The following is a 22,407-nucleotide window of genomic DNA, read 5'->3' as shown; positions in this document are numbered from 1 at the left end:
GGTTCTTTTGCCGATCACCTTAAATCTGTGTCCTCTGGTGACTGACCCTCCTGCCAGTGGGTAGACAGGGGAAGGACACTGGTGATCCATAAAATGAGCAAATGGGATTCTGGGTTTTATAAATGGGCCATTGAATATAAAGCAAGGAGATAATAAGATGGTAGATCACATTGGGTCTGTCCTGATTGGAGTCAGCAACATAGGAACAGGAGGAGGCCATTCAGCCCCTCCAGCCTGTTCCGCCATTCAATTAGATCATGGCTGATCTGTATCTTAACTCCATTTACCCGCCTTGGTTCCCTAACCCTTAATCCCCTCACCCAACAAAAATCGATCAATCTCAGTTTTTAAATTTTCAATTGACCCCCAGCCTCAACAGCTTTTTGGGGGAGAGAGTTCCAGATTTCCAGTTGTGTGCAGTCCTGGCACCCATCGTAGGAAGGATATTAGAACTATGGGAGGATTCACTAGAATGAAGCCAGGAATGTGATGTTTGAAAGTTGGTGCTTTTTACAGAGAAAATGAAAGGGATGGAACAGAGAACTAGGTAAAGTTTTGATAGAGTGAATAGTGAAAGTTTCTTTCATAAGAACATAAGAAATAGGAGCAGGAGTAGGCCATACGGCCCCTCGAGCCTGCTCCGCCATTCAATCAGATCATGGCTGATCTTCAACCTCAACTCCACTTTCCCTCCCTTTCCCATATCCCTCAATTTCCCCTCGAGTCCAAAAATCTATTGATCTCGGCCTTGAATATATTCAACAACTCAGCATCCACAGCCCTCTGGGGTAGAGAATTCCAAAGATTCACAACCCTCTGAGTGAAGAAATTCCTCCTCATCTCAGTCTTAAATGGCCGACCCCTTATCCTGAGACTATGCCCCCTAGTTCTAGACTCTCCAGCCAGGGGAAACATCCTCTCAGCATCTACCCTGTCAAGCCCTCTAAGAATTTTATACGTTTCACTGTGATCACCTCTCATTCATCTAAACTCCAGAGAATATAGACCCATTCTACTCAATCTCTCCTCATAGGACAACTCTCTCATCCCAGGAATTAATCTAGTGAACCTTCGTTGCACCGCCTCTAAGGCAAGTATATCCTTCCTTAGATAAGGAGACCAAAACTGTACGCAGTTCTCCAGGTGAGGTCTCACCAAAGCCCTGTACAATTGTAGCAAGACTTCCTTACTCTTGTACTCCAACCCCCTTGCAATAAAGGCCAACATACCATTTGCCTTCCTAATTGCTTGCTGTACCTTCGAACATACGAATTAAGAGGAGTAGGCCATTCGGCCCCTCGAGCCTCTCTATCATTTGATAAGATCATGGCTGATCTGATTGTGACCTCAACCCTACTTTCCCGTCTACCTACTATAACCTTTGACTCCCTTGTTAATCAGGAATCTATCAACTCAGCCTTAAAAATATTCAGTGACCCTGCCTCCTCCGCTCTCTGGGGAAGGGAGTTCCACAGACTCACCACCCTCAGAGAAAAAATTTCTCCTCATCTCCATCTTAAATGGGAGACCCCTTATTTTTAAACTGTGTCCCCTGGTTCTAGTCTCTCCCACATGGGGAAACATCCTCTCAGCATCTACCCCTTCTAGTCCCCTCAGGATCTTACATGTTTCAATAAGATCACCTCTCATTCTTCTAAACTCCAGTGTATACAGGCCCAACTTGTCCAACCTTTCCTCATAAGATAACCCCCTCATCCCAGGAATCAGTCGAGTGAACCTTCTCTGAACCGCCTCCAAAGCAATTACGTCCTTTTCTTAAATAAGGAGACCAAAACTGCACACAGTATTCTAGATGTGGTCTCACCAACGCCCTGTACAACTGCAGCAAAACATCTCTACTTTTATATTCCATTCCCCTTGCAATAAATGACAACATTCCATTTGCCTTCCTAATCACTTGCTGTACCTGTATACTAACTTTTTGTGATTCATGTACCAGGACACCCAGATCCCTCTGTAGCTCAGAGTTCTGCAATCTCGCTCCATTTAAATAATAAACTGCTTTTCTATTCCTCCTGCCAAAGTGGACAAGTTCACATTTTCCCACATTATATTCCACCTGCCAAATTTTTGCCCACTCACTTAACCTATCTATATCCCTTTGCAGACTCCTTATGTCCTCTTCACAACTTACTTTCCTAACTACCTTTGTGTCATCAGCAAATTTAGCAACCATACATTCGGTCCCTTCATCCAAGTCATTGATATAGATTGTAAATAGTTGAGGCCCAAGCACTGATCCCTGTGGCACTCCACTCGTTACATCTTGCCAACCTGAAAATGACCCATTTATCCCTACTCTCTGTTTCCTGTTAGCTAACCAATCCTTTATCCATGCTAATATGTTACTCCCTACACCATGAGCTCTTACTTTGTGTAGTAGCCTTTGATGTGGCACCTTGTCAAAAGCCTTCTGGAAATCCAAGTACACCACATCCACAGGATCCCCTTTATCCACGTTGCTTGTAACTTCCTCAAAGAACTCTAATAAATTAGTCAAACACGATTTCCCTTTCACAAAGCCGTGTTGACTCTGCCTGATTGCATTGAGATTTTCTAAGTGCCCTGCTATAACCTCCTTAATAATAGATTCCAGCATTTTCCCTATGACAGATGTTAAGCTAACTGGCCTGTAGTTTCCTGCTTTCTGTCTCCCTCCTTTCTTGAACAGAAGAGTTACATTTGCTATTTTCCAATCTGATGGGACCCTTCCAGAATCTAGGGAATTTTGGAAAATTAATACCAATGCATCTACTATCTCTGCAGCCACTTCTTTTAAGACCCGAGGATGAAGTCCATCAGGACCTGGGGACTTGTCAGCTTTTAGTTCCAATAATTTTTTCAGAACCCTTTCCCTGGTGATTGTAAATGTTTTAAGTTCCTCCCTCCCTCTCTCACCTCTTGATTCACAATTATTTCTGGCATGTTATTCATATCCTCTACAGTGAAGATGGATGCAAAATATCTGTGTTTCTTGTACAAGGACGCCAACATTTAATAGTTTCTCACCATTTAAAAAAATTCTGTTTTTCTAATCTTCCTACCAAAGTGAATAACCTCACACTTCCCCACATTATAGAATCATAGAATAGAATCACAGAAAGGTCACAGCACAGAAGGAGGCCATTCGGCCCATCGAGTCCGTGCCGGCTCTATGCAAGAACAATCCAGCCAGTCCCACTCCCCCGCCCTTTCCCCGTAGCTCTGCAATTATTTTCCTTTCAAGTACTTATCCAGTTCCCTTTTGAAGGCCATGATTGAATCTGCCTCCACCACCCCCTCGGGCAGTGCATTCCAGATCCTAACCACTCGCTGTGTAAAAAAGTTTTTCCTCATGTCACCTTTGGTTCTTTTCTCAATCACCTTAAATCTATGTCCTCTGGTTCTTGATCCTTCTGCCAATGGGAACAGTTTCTTTCTATCCACTCTGTTTAGACCCTTCATGATTTTGAATACCTCTATCAAATCTCCTCGCAATCATCTCTGTTCCAAGGAGAACAACCCCAGCTTCTCCAGTCTATCCACGTAACTAAAGTCCCTCATCCCTGGAATCATTCTAGTGAATCTCTTCTGCACCCTCTCTAAGGCCTTCACATCTTTCCTAAAATGCGGTGCCCAGAACTGGACACAATACTCCAGTTGTGGCCGAACCAGTGTTTCATAAAGGTTCATCATGACTTCCTTGCTTTTGTACTCTGTGCCTCTATTTATAAAGCCCAGGATCCCGTATGCTTTTTTAACCACTTTCTCAACCTGCCCTGCCACCTTCAACGATTTGTTCACATATACCCCCAGGTCTCTCTGTTCCTGCTCCCCCTTTTAGAATTGTGCCCTCTAGTTTATATTGCCTCTCTTCGTTCTTCCTACCGAAATGTATCACTTTGCATTTTTCTGTGTTAAATTTCATCTGCCACGTGTCTGCCCATTCCACCAGCCTGTCTATATCCTCTTGAAGTCTATCACTATCCTCCTCACTGTTCACTACACTTCCAAGTTTTGTGTCATCTGCAAATTTTGAAATTGTGCCCTGTACTCCCAAGTCCAAGTCATTAATATATATCAAGAAAAGCAGTGGTCCCAGCACTGACCCCTGGGGAACCCCACTGTACACCTCCCTCCAGTCCAAAAAACAACCATTCACCACCACTCTCTGTTTCCTGTCCCTTAGCCAATTCTGTATCAATGCTGCCACTGCCCCCTTTATTCCATGGGCCACAATCTTGATGATAAGCCTACCATGCGGCACTTTATCAAACTCCTTTTGAAAGTCCATATACACAACGTCAACTGCACTGCCCTCTTCTATCCTCTCTGTTACCTCATCAAAAAACTCAATCAAGTTAGTTAAACACAATTTGCCTTTAACAAATCCGTGCTGGCTTTCCCTAATCAATCCACACTTGTCCAAGTGACTGTTAATTCTGTCCCGGATTATCGTTTCTAAAAGTTTCCCCATTACTGAGGTTAAACTGACTGGTCTATAGTTGCTGGGTTTATCCTTACACCCTTTTTTGAACAAGGGTGTAACATTTGCAATTCTCCAGTCCTCTGGCACCACCCCCGTATCTACGGATGTTTGGAAGATTATGGCCAGTACCTCCGTAATTTCCACCCTTACTTCCCTCAGCAACCTGGGATGCATTACATTCCATCTGCCATCTTCTTGCCCACTCACTTAACCTGTCTATATCGCTTTACAGACCCTTTGTGTCCTCCTCACAGCTTACTTTCCCACCATCTTTGTATCATCAGCAAACTTGGATACATTACACTCGGTCCCTTCATCCAAATCATTAATATAGATTGTAAATAGCTGAGGCCCAAGCACTGATCCTTGCGGCACCCCACTAGTTACAGCCTGCCAACCTGGGAATGACCCGTTTATCCCTACTCTCTGTTTTCTGTCCATTAACCAATCCTCTATCCATGCTAATATATTACCCCCGACCCCATGAGCCCCTGCCTTGTGTGAGGACGAGGCTCATTCTCGCCCCTCTCGTCAAACTGGCAATCACAGCAGTCAGCCCGGTATAGACTGGTCAGAGAGGATCAAAGATTAGAGGCAGTGCTGGATCAGTAACAAACGGCACAGACTGAGGAATATCAATAGAACAATGAAGGAGGGACGTTAGAAAGAATGTTTACACACAGAGAGTTATTAGAACAGGGAATCATAGAATCATCCAGCACAGAAAGAGGCCATTCGGCCCATTGTGTCTGTGCCGGCTCTTTGAAAGAGCTATCCAATTAGTCCCACTCCCCTGCTCTTTCCCCATAGCCCTGAAAATTTTTCCCCTTCAAGTATTTATCCAATTCCCTTTTGAAAGTTATTATTGAATCTGCTTCCACCGCCCTTTCAGGCAGTGAATTCCAGATCAGAACAACTCGCTGTAAAAAAAATTCTCCTCATCTCCCCCCTCTGTGAAAAAAATTCTCCTGATAATTTTGAAGCTTCACCACAAGGGATGATTGAAGAAGGAATTTAACATAATTTAAAAGGGAATTGGATAATGATTTGAAAGGAATTACATTTAGTGTGCAGCACAGAAACAGGCCATTCGGCCCAACTGGTCCATGCTGGTGTTTATGCTCCACACGAGCCTCCTCCCTCCCTACTTCATCTCACCCTATCAGCACATCCTGCTATTCCTTTCTCCCTCATGTTTATCTACGACTTCAGGAAGACAAGACAAGGTGAGCGGGACGGGCAGACAGGTGAGTGGGACGGGCAGACAGGGTGAGCGGGACGGGCAGACAGGTGAGTGGGACGGGCAGACAGGGTGAGCGGGACGGGCAGACAAGGTGAGTGGGACGGGCAGACAGGGTGAGCGGGACGGGCAGACAAGGTGAGGGGGACGGGCAGACAGGGTGAGCGGGACGGGCAGACAGGGTGAGCGGGACGGGCAGACAGGGTGAGCGGGACGGGCAGACAGGGTGAGCGGGACGGGCAGACAGGGTGAGCGGGACGGGCAGACAGGGTGAGCGGGACGGGCAGACAGGGTGAGCGGGACGGGCAGACAGGGTGAGCGGGACGGGCAGACAGGGTGAGTGGGACGGGCAGACTGAAGGGTGTGGAGGAGCAAAGAGAACTTCTTCAATCTTACCTCCACTTATACCTTTTAGAGTACGACCAATTGGACTAATTGGATAGCTCGTTCAAAGAGCTGGCACAGACACGATGGGCTGAATGGCCTCCTTCTGTGCTGTATGATTCTACGATTCCAAATTTCCTCACTGGCTGCTCCTTTCCTCCTGTGACTGTATCAGCAAATTATTTTGGGTGGTCTCAGGAGTAGGGAGGAGGGTCCGGTTTAGTTCTGGGAGATTTTGGCCCAACTTTGTGGGTGGGCTGAGATGTATTTTAAGGACGGATAAATGGGGTGTAAAACTGATAGAAACAGGGTGACAATAAAACTGTGTCCAGCGCAAAAAGGTCCCCCCTGTAAACTCCGGCCCGTGTCAGCGTGCTGACCACAGCACCTGCTCTGCGCCTGTGTTCAATCTTTTCATTCCTCCATCAATTTTCTCTCCTTCCCCTCCTCCCCCAATTGAAGGGATTTGGGGGGAGAAATTTTAATTGTCCGCTGAAAGCACCTGGTCAGTGTGAATAAATATTCATTCTCGGGATGTGGGCGTCACTGGCCAATATTTATCCCTCAACCAACATCACTAAAAACAGATTATCTGGTCATTTATCTCATCGCTGTTTGTGGGATCTTGCTGTGCACAAATCGGCTGCTGCGTTTCCTACATTACATCAGTGACTACACTTCAAAAAAAAGTACTTCATTGGCCGTGAAACACTTTGGGACGTCCTGAGGTGGTGAAAGGCCCTGGAGAAATGCCAGTTCTTTCTTTTCTCTCCCAGAAGATTGCCGGGGGGGGGTTATGGGATGTGTTAATTGTACCATTTGGTGATGGAACAGGCTGAATGGAGTAATTGATCTTTCCCTGTTAATCTCGGTACCATTGTACATTTAAGCAGAGTGGATCATCCTTTTATTAAGGACAGTTTTAATTCCTGTTCTCGTTTCCTTTCGCAGATCTCGATTACACAGTTCGAATCCTCCTGTACTCAATTATTTTCCTCCTGAGTATTTTTGGGAACACGATGATTATCCTGGTGCTGATCCTGAACAAGAGGCTGCGAACAGTCACTAACTCCTTCCTCCTCTCACTGGCCCTCAGCGACCTGATGGTCGCCATCTTCTGTATGCCATTTACACTCATCCCCAACCTGTTGGGAGACTTCATCTTCGGGGAGGCCATGTGTAAAATCACTGCTTATTTCATGGGTAAGAGAACACAGGCAGATCAGCGGAGTTACCCCCAGTGCATGATCTGGAGAGAGGGGGAGAATGGGCTCGGGTTTCTGGCCTGATCACTATCCAGTGACCCCTGCTGGAAAGTTCATGTCTGCGTGTACGTCTGAGCGTGTATATCTGCACGTGTGTGTGTCTGCGTGTATATGTTTGCATGTCTGTGTGTGCCTGCGCGTGTGCATGCGTGTGTGTCTGTGCATGTGTGTCTATGCATATATGTCCATGTGTATTTGTCTGCACATGTATTTGTCTGTGCGTGTGTCTGTGTGTGTCTGTGCATGTGTGTGTCTGTGCATGTGTGTGTCCGTGCGTGTGTGTGTGTCCGTGCGTGTGTGTGTGTCCGTGCGTGTGTGGGACACTCGTGAACTAGTTGGGTTTTAAACAACAATCCGATAGCTTCATAAATATTTCCTGGTGCCAGTCAACAAATTACCAGATTTATTGAATTTAATTTCACAACTTGCCCTGGTGTGATTTAAAATCAGTAACATAACCACTAGGCTACCTTAATAAATTAACCCTTTGCTGGTTTGAGTAAAGCTCCCTTTACACTGTCCCGTCAAACACTCCCAGGGCAGGTACAGGGTTAGATACAGAGTAAAGCTCCCTCTACACTGTCCCATCAAACACTCCCAGGGCAGGTACAGGGTGAGATACAGAGTAAAGCTCCCTCTACACTGTCCCATCAAACACTCCCAGGGCAGGTACAGGGTGAGATACAGAGTAAAGCTCCCTCTACACTGTCCCATCAAACACTCCCAGGGCAGGTACAGGGTGAGATACAGAGTAAAGCTGCCTCTACACTGTCCCATCAAACACTCCCAGGGCAGTTACAAGGTTAGATACAGAGTAAAGCTCCCTCTACACTGTCCCATCAAACACTCCCAGGGCAGGTACAGGGTGAGATACAGAGTAAAGCTGCCTCTACACTGTCCCATCAAACACTCCCAGGGCAGAGAAGTGGAAATCTGGAGCTCTCTCTCAGGCTGAGGATGCTGGTGGTCAATTTTCAAGACTGAGATCGAAAAATTTTTGTTGAGTAAAGGCGTATCAAGGGAAATGGAGTTAAGATGCAGATCAGCCATGATCTCAATGAATGGCAGAAGAGGCTCCAGGGGCTGAATGGCCGTCTCCTGTTCCTGTATTCCTAATAGTGTGTAAAGTTGGGGTACACACTGCTAATGTTGGGGTACACACTGTGTAATGTTGGGGTACACACTGTGTAATGTTGGGTATGCCCTGTGATGTTAGGGTGCTGTTAGGGTACACACTATATAGTGTCAGGGAACACACTGTAATGTTAGGATACACATTGTAACATTAGGGTACACACAGTGCAATGTTGGGGTACACACAGTGCAATGTTGGGGTACACATCGTGTGATGTTGGGGTATGCACTGTGTGTTGTTCGGGTACACACCGTATGATGTTGGGATATGCATTGTGTTGTTGGGGTACACTCAGTGTGATGTTGGGGTACACACCATGTGATGTTGGGGTACACCCTGTGCGATGTTGGGGTACACACCATGTGATGTTGGGGTACACCATGTGCGATGTTGGGGTACACACCATGTGATGTTGGGGTGCACACCATGTGATGTTGGGGTGCACCCTGTGCAATGTTGGGGTACACACCATGTGATGTTGGGGTACACACCATGTGATGTTGGGGTGCACCCCCTGTGCGATGTTGGGGTACACCCTGTGTGATGTTGGGGTACACACCATGTGATGTTGGAGTACACCCTGTGTGATTTTGGGGTACACCCTGTGTGATGTTGGGGTACACCCTGTGTGATGTTGGGATATGCACCGTGTGTTGTTGAGGTACAGACCATGTGATGTTGGGGTACACCCTGTGTGTTGTTGGGGTACAGACCATGTGATGTTGGGGTACACCCTGTGTGTTGTTGGGGTACAGACCATGTGATGTCGGGGTACACCTTGTGTGATGTTGGGGTACACACCATGTAATGTTGGGGTACACCCTGTGTGATGTTGGGGTACACCCTGTGTGTTGTTGGAGTACACCCTGTGTGATGTCGGGGTACACCCTGTGCAATGTTGGGATACGCACCGTGTGTTGTTGAGGTACACCATGTGTGATGTTGGGGTACACCCTGTGCGATGTTGGGGTACACCCTGTGTGATGTTGGGGTACACCCTGTGTGATGTTGGGGTACACCCTGTGTGATGTTGGGGTACACCCTGTGTGATGTTGGGATACGCACCATGTAATGTTGGGGTTCGCCCTGTGTGATGTTGGGGTACGCACCGTGTGATGTTGGGGTACACTCTGTGTGATGTTGGGGTTCATCCTGTGTGATGTTGGGATACGCACCATGTAATGTTGGGGTTCGCCCTGTGTGATGTTGGGGTACGCACCGTGTGATGTTGGGGTACACCATGTGATGTTGGGGTTCATCCTGTGTGATGTTGGGATTCGCCCTGTGTGATGTTGGGGTACACCCCCTGTGTGATGTTGGGGTACACCCTATGTGATGTTGGGGTACACCCCCTGTGTGATGTCGGGGTACACCCTATGTGATGTTGGGGTACACCCTATGTGATGTTGGGGTACACCCTGTGTGATGTTGGGGTACACCCTGTGTGATTTTGGGGTACACCATGTGTGATGTTGGGATATGCACCGTGTGTTGTTGAGGTACACCATGTATGATGTTGGGGTACACCATGTGTGATGTTGGGGTACATACCGTGTGATGTTGGGGTACACAGCATGTGATGTGGGGGTACACCCTGTGTGATGTTGGGGTACGGAACATGTGATGTTGGAGTACACACCAAGTGGTGTTGGGGTACACCCTGTGGGATGTTGGGGTACACCCTGTGGGATGTTGGGGTACACCCTGTGTGTTGTTGGGGTACGGACCATGTGATGTTGGGGTACACCCTGTGTGATGTTGGGGTACATACCGTGTGATGTTGGGGTACACCCTGTGTGATGTCGGGGTACACACCATGTAATGTTGGAGTACACCCTGTGTGATGTTGGAGTACACCCTGTGTGATTTTGGGGTACACTCTGTGTGATGTCGGGGTACACCCTGTATGATGTTGGGATACGCACCATGTGATGTTGAGGTACACCATGTGTGATGTTGAGGTACACCATGTGTGATGTTGGGGTACGCACCGTGTATTGTTGGGGTACACTCTGTGTGATGTTGGGGTTCATCCTGTGTGATGTTGGGGTACGCACCGTGTGATGTTGGGGTACACCATGTGATGTTGGGGTTCATCCTGTGTGATGTTGGGATTCGCCCTGTGTGTTGTAGGGGTACACCCCCTGTGTGATGTTGGGGTACACCCCCTGTGTGATGTTGGGGTTCGCCCTGTGTGATGTTGGGGTACACCCTATGTGATGTTGGGGTTCATCCTGTGTGATGTTGGGATACGCACCATGTAATGTTGGGGTTCGCCCTGTGTGATGTTGGGGTTAATCCTGTGTGATGTCGGGGTTCGCCCTGTGTGATGTTGGGGTACACCCTGTGTGATGTTGGGATACACACCGTGTATTGTTGGGGTACACTCTGTGCGATGTTGGGGTTAATCCTGTGTGATGTTGGGGTTCGCCTTGTGTGATGTTGGGGTACACCCTGTGTGATGTTGGGGTACGCCCTGTGTGATGTTGGGGTATGCTCCGTGTGATGTTGGGGTTCACCCTGTGTGATGTTGGGGTTCGCCCTGTGTAATGTTGGGGTACACCCTGTGTGATGTTGGGGTATGCCCTGTGTGATGTTGGGGTTCGCCCTGTGTGATGTTGGGGTTCGCCCTGTGTGATGTTGGGGTTCGCCCTGTGTGATGTTGGGGTACACCCTGTGTGATGTTGGGGTACGCCCCGTGTGATATTGGGGTACACCCTATGTGATGTTGGGATACGCACCGTGTATTGTTGGGGTATACTCTGTGCGATGTTGGGGTTAATCCTGTGTGATGTTTGGATACGCACCATGTAATATTGGGGTACACCCTATGTGATGTTGGGGTACTCACCGTGTGATGTTGCGGTACACTCTGTGTAATATTGGGGTATGCACGTGTGATGTTGCGGTACACTCTGTGTAATATTGGGGTATGCACCGTGTGATGTTGGGGTACACACAGTTTAATATTGGGGTACACCCTGTGTAATATTGGGGTATGCACCGTGTGATGTTGGGGTACGCACAGTGTAATATTGGGGTACACCCTGTGTAATATCGGGGTATGCACCGTGTGATGTTGGGGTACGCACCGTGTGATGTTGGGGTACACACAGTTTAATATTGGGGTACACCCTGTGTAATATTGGGGTATGCACCGTGTGATGTTGGGGTACGCACAGTGTAATATTGGGGTACACCCTGTGTAATATTGGGGTATGCACCGTGTGATGTTGGGGTACACACAGTTTAATATTGGGGTACACCCTGTGTAATATTGGGGTATGCACCGTGTGATGTCGGGGTACACACAGTTTAATATTGGGGTACACCCTGTGTAATATTGGGGTATGCACCGTGTGATGTTGGGGTACGCACAGTGTAATATTGGGGTACGCACAGTGTAATATTGGGGTACACCCTGTGTAATATTGGGGTACACCCTGTGTAATATTGGGGTACGCACCGGGACAGAGTCGGGTGGTTTCTATAACAGGTGGGAATTCACCGAGAATCTTTCTGGGTGTTGTGATTCGATCCAAGAACTCGTCACTGGAGAGAAAATGCCCCTCCTTTTGTCAGCTTAAAAATTTTCCCATTAGGGGGCTCCCAACTGAGTCCCCAGTGTTGAGCGCTCGATTTGGGGAGGGGGATGAGAAGGGTTAGGGGCGATGGGGTTTACATGCTGTCCTGTTTTGAATGAGTCTCGCTGCCGGATGCCAGGCTCCGGATCTTGTTACAGATGGTTCGAGTTTTCCCTGCGAACTAACGGACTCCTTCCTTCCAGGGATCTCGGTCAGCGTCTCCACCTTCAGCCTTGTGGCCATTGCCATCGAGCGCTACAGCGCCATCTGCAACCCACTCAAGTCTCGTGTCTGGCAGACCCGATCCCATGCTTACAGAGTCATCGCAGCCACCTGGCTCCTGTCCATAGTCATCATGATCCCGTATCCCGTCTACAATCTACTCAGCCCCTTCCAGAGGTTGGACAAGCGCACGGCTCACAACTGCAGACTAACATGGCCCAGCAAAGAGGTGCAGCAGGCCTGGTAAGGACTGATCCAAACTGCCGCAGAGTGAGTGAGAGCTGGATTCACAGGTGTCCAGTTCTGGGCACCGCACTTTAGGAAAGATGTGAAGGCCTCGGAGAGGGTGCGGAGGAGATTTACTGGAATGGTACCAGGGATGAGGGACTTCAGTTATGTGGAGAGACTGGAGAAGCTGGGGTTGTTCTTAGAGCAGGAGGTTATGGGCAAGGTTCCCTCGAATCTTTCTCGGCCATGTGGGGAATGAATTTGGGTTTGTGCATCGATATAAAGGCTGTGTGCACCATCGTCAAAAACCTTCAACTTTAAATAGAACATCTTTCTAGAAAACATTATTCAGGGTAAATAACAAACTGAACAAAGGTACAAAATAATGGATAATTGTAACAATTTAATGTTATATTGGCCGATAAACTTATATAATTTATTAAATGGGTTTCTGAAGTTGCCCTCGGATTGAGCAGACCCGTCTCATGACATGTTATTGAAAATTACCTGATGGGAACGATTCCAATCAGCTTTTTGTTGAATCAGCTCAATGACTCTGATCGAAACAGAAACAAATTGTGTTCAATCAGAATTTTTAAATTGAGTCAGAAATACAAAACAGCTGTCAAATCAGTCAGTGTGAATTTGGGGAAAGGGAACAGTTTAATTAAAGCTCCACCCCCACCCCGACCCCGACCCCCACCCCAACCCCCACCCCACCGCATCCCCACCCCCACCCCGACCCCCAACCCCACCCCGACCCCGACCCCAACCCGACCCCACCCCACCCCAGCCCACCCCCACCCCCACTCCGACCCCACCCCACCCCAGCCCACCCCCACCCCACCCCACCCCACCCCCACCCCACCCCACCCCACCCCCACCCCGACCCCACCCCACCCCAGCCCACCCCCACCCCCACCCCGACCCCACCCCACCCCAGCCCACCCCCACCCCCACCCCCACCCCGACCCCACCCCACCCCAGCCCACCCCCACCCCCACCCCGACCCCACCCCACACCAGCCCACCCCCACCCCCACCCCGACCCCACCCCACTCCAGCCCACCCCCACCCTCACCCCACCGCATCCCCACCCCAACCCACCCCATCGCATCCCCACCCCCACCCCCACCCCCACCCCGACCCCACCCCACTCCAGCCCACCCCCACCCTCACCCCACCGCATCCCCACCCCAACCCACCCCATCGCATCCCCACCCCCACCCCCACCCCACCGCATCCCCACCCCACGCATCCCCACCCCCACCCCGACCCCACCCCAGCCCACCCCCACCCCACCCCACCCCACCCCCACCCCACCCCACCCCCACCCCGACCCCACCCCACCCCACCCCAGCCCACCCCCACCCCCACCCCGACCCCACCCCACCCCAGCCCACCCCCACCCCCACCCCCACCCCGACCCCACCCCACCCCAGCCCACCCCCACCCCCACCCCGACCCCACCCCACCCCAGCCCACCCCCACCCCACTCCAGCCCACCCCCACCCTCACCCCACCGCATCCCCACCCCACCCCACCCCATCGCATCCCCACCCCCACCCCACCCCACCCCGACCCCACCCCCACCCCAGCCCACCCCCACCCCATGTGGAATTATCACTCTCCAATTATCACAGTCCAATTATCACACTCCAAATATCACATTGGAATTATCACACTCCAATTATCACAGTCCAATTATCACACTCCAATTATCACATTGGAATTTTCACACTCCAATTATCACATTGGAATTATCACAGTCCAATTATCACACTCCAATTATCACACTCCAATTATCACATTGGAATTATCACACTCCAATTATCACACTCCAATTATCACACTCCAAATATCACATTGGAATTATCACACTCCAATTATCACATTGGAATTATCACACTCTTATTATCACACTCCAATTATCACACTCCAAATATCACATTGGAATTTTCACACTCCAAATATCACATTGGAATTTTCACACTCCAATTATCACATTGGAATTATCACACTCCAATTATCACACTCCAATTATCACACTCCAAATATCACATTGGAATTATCACACTCCAATTATCACATTGGAATTATCACACTCCAATTATCACATTGGAATTATCACACTCCAATTATCACACTCCAATTATCACACTCCAAATATCACATTGGAATTATCACACTCCAAATATCACATTGGAATTTTCACACTCCAAATATCACATTGGAATTATCACACTCCAAATATCACATTGGAATTTTCACACTCCAATTATCACATTGGAATTATCACACTCCAATTATCACACTCCAATTATCACACTCCAAATATCACATTGGAATTATCACACTCCAAATATCACATTGGAATTATCACACTCCAATTATCACACTCCAAATATCACATTGGAATTATCACACTCCAATTATCACATTGGAATTATCACACTCCAATTATCACACTCCAATTATCACACTCCAAATATCACATTGGAATTATCACACTCCAAATATCACATTGGAATTTTCACACTCCAAATATCACATTGGAATTATCACACTCCAAATATCACATTGGAATTTTCACACTCCAATTATCACATTGGAATTATCACAGTCCAATTATCACACTCCAATTATCACACTCCAATTATCACATTGGAATTATCACACTCCAATTATCACACTCCAATTATCACATTGGAATTATCACACTCCAAATATCACATTGGAATTATCACACTCCAATTATCACACTCCAATTATCACACTCCAATTATCACATTGGAATTATCACACTCCAATTATCACACTCCAATTATCACACTCCAAATATCACATTGGAATTATCACACTCCAATTATCACATTGGAATTATCACACTCCAATTATCACACTCCAATTATCACACTCCAAATATCACATTGGAATTTTCACACTCCAAATATCACATTGGAATTTTCACACTCCAAATATCACATTGGAATTTTCACACTCCAAATATCACATTGGAATTATCACACTCCAATTATCACATTGGAATTATCACACTCCAATTATCACACTCCAATTATCACACTCCAAATATCACATTGGAATTTTCACACTCCAAATATCACATTGGAATTTTCACACTCCAAATATCACATTGGAATTATCACACTCCAATTATCACACTCCAAATATCACATTGGAATTATCACACTCCAATTATCACACTCCAAATATCATACTCCAAATATCACATTGGAATTTTCACAATCCAATTATCACATTGGAATTATCACACTCCAATTATCACACTCCAAATATCACATTGGAATTTTCACACTCCAATTATCACACTCCAATTATCACGTTGGAATTATCACACTCCAATTATCACATTGGAATTATCACAGTCCAAATACCACATTGGAATTATCACACTCCAATTATCACACTCCAATTATCACATTGGAATTATCTCATTGGAATTAACACACTCCAATTATCATGTTGGAATTATCACACTCCAATTATCACACTTCAATTATCTCATTGGAATTAACACACTCCAATTATCACGTTGGAATTATCACACTCCAATTATCACACTCCAATTATCACATTGGAATTATCACACTCCAATTATCACACTCCAATTATCACACTGGAATTACCACACTCCAATTATCACACTCCAATTATCACACTCCAATTATCACATTGGAATTATCACACTCCAATTATCACATTGGAATTAACACACTCCAATTATCCAATGATCAAAATCCAATTATCACACTCCAATTATCACTCTCCAATTATCACACTCCAATTATCACACTCCAATTATCCAATGATCAAAATCCAATTATCACACTCCAATTATCACTCTCCAATTATCACTCTCCAATTATCCAATGATCAAAATCCAATTATCACTCTCCAATTATCACTCTCCAATTATCACACTCCAATTATCACGTTGGAATTATCACACTCCAATTATCCAATGATCAAAATCCAATTATCACACTCCAATTATCACACTCCAATTATCACATTGGAATTATCACACTCCAATTATCCAATGATCAAAATCCAATTATCACTCTCCAATTATCACTCTCCAATTATCACACTCCAATTATCACATTGGAATTATCACACTCCAATTATCACACTCCAAATATCACATTGGAATTATCACACTCCAATTATCACACTCCAAATATCATACTCCAAATATCACATTGGAATTTTCACAATCCAATTATCACATTGGAATTATCACACTCCAATTATCACACTCCAAATATCACATTGGAATTTTCACACTCCAATTATCACACTCCAATTATCACGTTGGAATTATCACACTCCAATTATCACATTGGAATTATCACAGTCCAAATATCACATTGGAATTATCACACTCCAATTATCACACTCCAATTATCACATTGGAATTATCTCATTGGAATTAACACACTCCAATTATCATGTTGGAATTATCACACTCCAATTATCACACTTCAATTATCTCATTGGAATTAACACACTCCAATTATCACGTTGGAATTATCACACTCCAATTATCACACTTCAATTATCACATTGGAATTATCACACTTCAATTATCACATTGGAATTATCACACTCCAATTATCACATTGGAATTATCACACTCCAATTTTCACACTCCAATTATCACACTCCAATTATCACGTTGGAATTATCACACTCCAATTATCACATTGGAATTATCACACTCCAATTATCACATTGGAATTTTCACACTCCAATTATCACACTCCAATTATCACGTTGGAATTATCACACTCCAATTATCACACTCCAATTATCACACTCCAAATATCACATTGGAATTTTCACACTCCAATTATCACATTGGAATTATCACACTCCAATTATCACACTCCAATTATCACACTCCAAATATCACATTGGAATTTTCACACTCCAATTATCACATTGGAATTATCACACTCCAATTATCACGTTGGAATTATCACACTGCAATTATCACACTCCAATTATCACGTTGGAAATATCACACTCCAATTATCACACTTCAATTGTCACATTGGAATTATCACACTCCAATTATCACACTTCAATTATCTCATTGGAATTAACACACTCCAATTATCACGTTGGAATTATCACACTCCAATTATCACACTCCAATTATCACATTGGAATTATCACACTCCAATTATCACACTCCAATTATCACACTGGAATTACCACACTCCAATTATCACACTCCAATTATCACACTGGAATTACCACACTCCAATTATCACACTCCAATTATCACAATGAAATTAACACACTCCAATTATCCAATGATCAAAATCCAATTATCACACTCCACTTATCACTCTCCAATTATCACTCTCCAATTATCACTCTCCAATTATCACACTCCAATTATCACGTTGGAATTAACACACTCCAATTATCACACTCCAATTATCCAATGATCAAAATCCAATTATCACACTCCAATTATCACTCTCCAATTATCACTCTCCAATTATCCAATGATCAAAATCCAATTATCACTCTCCAATTATCACTCTCCAATTATCACTCTCCAATTATCACACTCCAATTATCACGTTGGAATTATCACACTCCAATTATCCAATGATCAAAATCCAATTATCACACTCCAATTATCACACTCCAATTATCACATTGGAATTATCACACTCCAATTATCCAATGATCAAAATCCAATTATCACTCTCCAATTATCACTCTCCAATTATCACACTCCAATTATCACATTGGAATTATCACACTCCAATTATCCAATGATCAAAATCCAATTATCACTCTCCAATTATCACACTCCAATTATCACACTCCAATTATCACATTGGAATTATCACACTCCAATTATCACATTGGAATTATCACACTCCAATTATCACACTCCAATTATCACACTCCAAATATCACATTGGAATTATCACACTCCAAATATCACATTGGAATTTTCACACTCCAAATATCACATTGGAATTATCACACTCCAAATATCACATTGGAATTTTCACACTCCAATTATCACATTGGAATTATCACAGTCCAATTATCACACTCCAATTATCACACTCCAATTATCACATTGGAATTATCACACTCCAATTATCACACTCCAATTATCACATTGGAATTATCACACTCCAAATATCACATTGGAATTATCACACTCCAATTATCACACTCCAATTATCACACTCCAATTATCACATTGGAATTATCACACTCCAATTATCACACTCCAATTATCACACTCCAAATATCACATTGGAATTATCACACTCCAATTATCACATTGGAATTATCACACTCCAATTATCACACTCCAATTATCACACTCCAAATATCACATTGGAATTTTCACACTCCAAATATCACATTGGAATTTTCACACTCCAAATATCACATTGGAATTTTCACACTCCAAATATCACATTGGAATTTTCACACTCCAAATATCACATTGGAATTATCACACTCCAATTATCACATTCCAAATATCACATTGGAATTATCACACTCCAATTATCACACTCCAAATATCATACTCCAAATATCACATTGGAATTTTCACAATCCAATTATCACATTGGAATTATCACACTCCAATTATCACACTCCAAATATCACATTGGAATTTTCACACTCCAATTATCACACTCCAATTATCACGTTGGAATTATCACACTCCAATTATCACATTGGAATTATCACAGTCCAAATATCACATTGGAATTATCACACTCCAATTATCACACTCCAATTATCACATTGGAATTATCTCATTGGAATTAACACACTCTAATTATCACGTTGGAATTATCACACTCCAATTATCACACTTCAATTATCTCATTGGAATTAACACACTCCAATTATCACGTTGGAATTATCACACTCCAATTATCACACTTCAATTATCACATTGGAATTATCACACTTCAATTATCACATTGGAATTATCACACTCCAATTATCACATTGGAATTATCACACTCCAATTTTCACACTCCAATTATCACACTCCAATTATCACGTTGGAATTATCACACTCCAATTATCACATTGGAATTATCACACTCCAATTATCACATTGGAATTTTCACACTCCAATTATCACACTCCAATTATCACGTTGGAATTATCACACTCCAATTATCACACTCCAATTATCACATTGGAATTTTCACACTCCAATTATCACATTGGAATTATCACACTCCAATTATCACACTCCAAATATCACATTGGAATTTTCACACTCCAATTATCACTTTGGAATTATCACACTCCAATTATCACGTTGGAATCATCACACTGCAATTATCACACTCCAATTATCACGTTGGAATTATCACACTCCAATTATCACACTTCAATTATCACATTGGAATTATCACACTCCAATTATCACACTTCAATTATCTCATTGGAATTAACACACTCCAATTATCACGTTGGAATTATCACACTCCAATTATCACACTCCAATTATCACATTGGAATTATCACACTCCAATTATCACACTCCAATTATCACATTGGAATTATCACACTCCAAATATCACATTGGAATTATCACACTCCAATTATCACACTCCAATTATCACACTCCAATTATCACATTGGAATTATCACACTCCAATTATCACACTCCAATTATCACACTCCAAATATCACATTGGAATTATCACACTCCAATTATCACATTGGAATTATCACACTCCAATTATCACACTCCAATTATCACACTCCAAATATCACATTGGAATTTTCACACTCCAAATATCACATTGGAATTTTCACACTCCAAATATCACATTGGAATTTTCACACTCCAAATATCACATTGGAATTATCACACTCCAATTATCACATTGGAATTATCACACTCCAATTATCACACTCCAATTATCACACTCCAAATATCACATTGGAATTTTCACACTCCAAATATCACATTGGAATTTTCACACTCCAAATATCACATTGGAATTATCACACTCCAATTATCACACTCCAAATATCACATTGGAATTATCACACTCCAATTATCACACTCCAAATATCATACTCCAAATATCACATTGGAATTTTCACAATCCAATTATCACATTGGAATTATCACACTCCAATTATCACACTCCAAATATCACATTGGAATTTTCACACTCCAATTATCACACTCCAATTATCACGTTGGAATTATCACACTCCAATTATCACATTGGAATTATCACAGTCCAAATACCACATTGGAATTATCACACTCCAATTATCACACTCCAATTATCACATTGGAATTATCTCATTGGAATTAACACACTCCAATTATCATGTTGGAATTATCACACTCCAATTATCACACTTCAATTATCTCATTGGAATTAACACACTCCAATTATCACGTTGGAATTATCACACTCCAATTATCACACTCCAATTATCACATTGGAATTATCACACTCCAATTATCACACTCCAATTATCACACTGGAATTACCACACTCCAATTATCACACTCCAATTATCACACTCCAATTATCACATTGGAATTATCACACTCCAATTATCACATTGGAATTAACACACTCCAATTATCCAATGATCAAAATCCAATTATCACACTCCAATTATCACTCTCCAATTATCACACTCCAATTATCACACTCCAATTATCCAATGATCAAAATCCAATTATCACACTCCAATTATCACTCTCCAATTATCACTCTCCAATTATCCAATGATCAAAATCCAATTATCACTCTCCAATTATCACTCTCCAATTATCACACTCCAATTATCACATTGGAATTATCACACTCCAATTATCCAATGATCAAAATCCAATTATCACACTCCAATTATCACACTCCAATTATCACATTGGAATTATCACACTCCAATTATCCAATGATCAAAATCCAATTATCACTCTCCAATTATCACTCTCCAATTATCACACTCCAATTATCACATTGGAATTATCACACTCCAATTATCCAATGATCAAAATCCAATTATCACTCTCCAATTATCACTCTCCAATTATCACATTGGAATTATCACACTCCAATTATCCAATGATCAAAATCCAATTATCACACTCCAATTATCACACTCCAATTATCACATTGGAATTATCACACTCCAATTATCCAATGATCAAAATCCAATTATCACTCTCCAATTATCACTCTCCAATTATCACACTCCAATTATCACATTGGAATTATCACACTCCAATTATCCAATGATCAAAATCCAATTATCACTCTCCAATTATCACTCTCCAATTATCACATTGGAATTATCACACTCCAATTATCCAATGATCACACTCCAATTATCACTCCCCAATTATCACTCTCCAATTATCACACTCCAATTATCACGTTGGAATTATCACACTCCAATTATCACACTCCAATTATCCAATGATCAAAATCCAATTATCACACTCCAATTATCACTCTCCAATTATCACACTCCAATTATCGCACACCTATTATCCAATTATCACATTCCAATTATACAATTATCACACTCCAATTATCAGATTCCAATTATCTTGGAGAGGGGCCTGGGGGGTGGTCAGTGTGAGAGAGGGGTCTGGGGACTGGTCAGTGTGAGAGAGGGGTCTGGGGACTGGTCAGTGTGAGAGAGGGGTCTGGGTACTGGTCAGTGTGAGAGAGGGGTCTGGGGACTGGTCAGTGTGGGAGAGGGGCCTGGGGGGTGGTCAGTGTGGGAGAGGGGCCTGGGGACTGGTCAGTGTGGGAGAGGGGTCTG

General features: G+C 43.8%; 1 protein-coding gene across 1 annotated transcript in view; it reads left to right on the top strand.

Annotated features, from left to right (window-relative positions):
• The first annotated feature begins 5,681 nt into the window (after positions 1–5,681).
• LOC137322628 (cholecystokinin receptor-like) overlaps positions 5,682–22,407 on the top strand; it is a 39,669-nt gene continuing 22,943 nt past the window's right edge. The window contains exons 1-3 of the mRNA XM_067985535.1: positions 5,682–5,736; positions 7,065–7,316; positions 12,301–12,562. Coding sequence (XP_067841636.1) covers positions 5,682–5,736; positions 7,065–7,316; positions 12,301–12,562 — 569 coding nt within the window. The remainder of the gene's footprint in view (positions 5,737–7,064; positions 7,317–12,300; positions 12,563–22,407) is intronic.

The sequence above is a fragment of the Heptranchias perlo genome, chromosome 6 (assembly GCF_035084215.1).
Source record: "Heptranchias perlo isolate sHepPer1 chromosome 6, sHepPer1.hap1, whole genome shotgun sequence".
Lineage (NCBI taxonomy): Eukaryota > Metazoa > Chordata > Chondrichthyes > Hexanchiformes > Hexanchidae > Heptranchias > Heptranchias perlo.
This window is presented reverse-complemented; position numbering and strand designations above follow the sequence as displayed.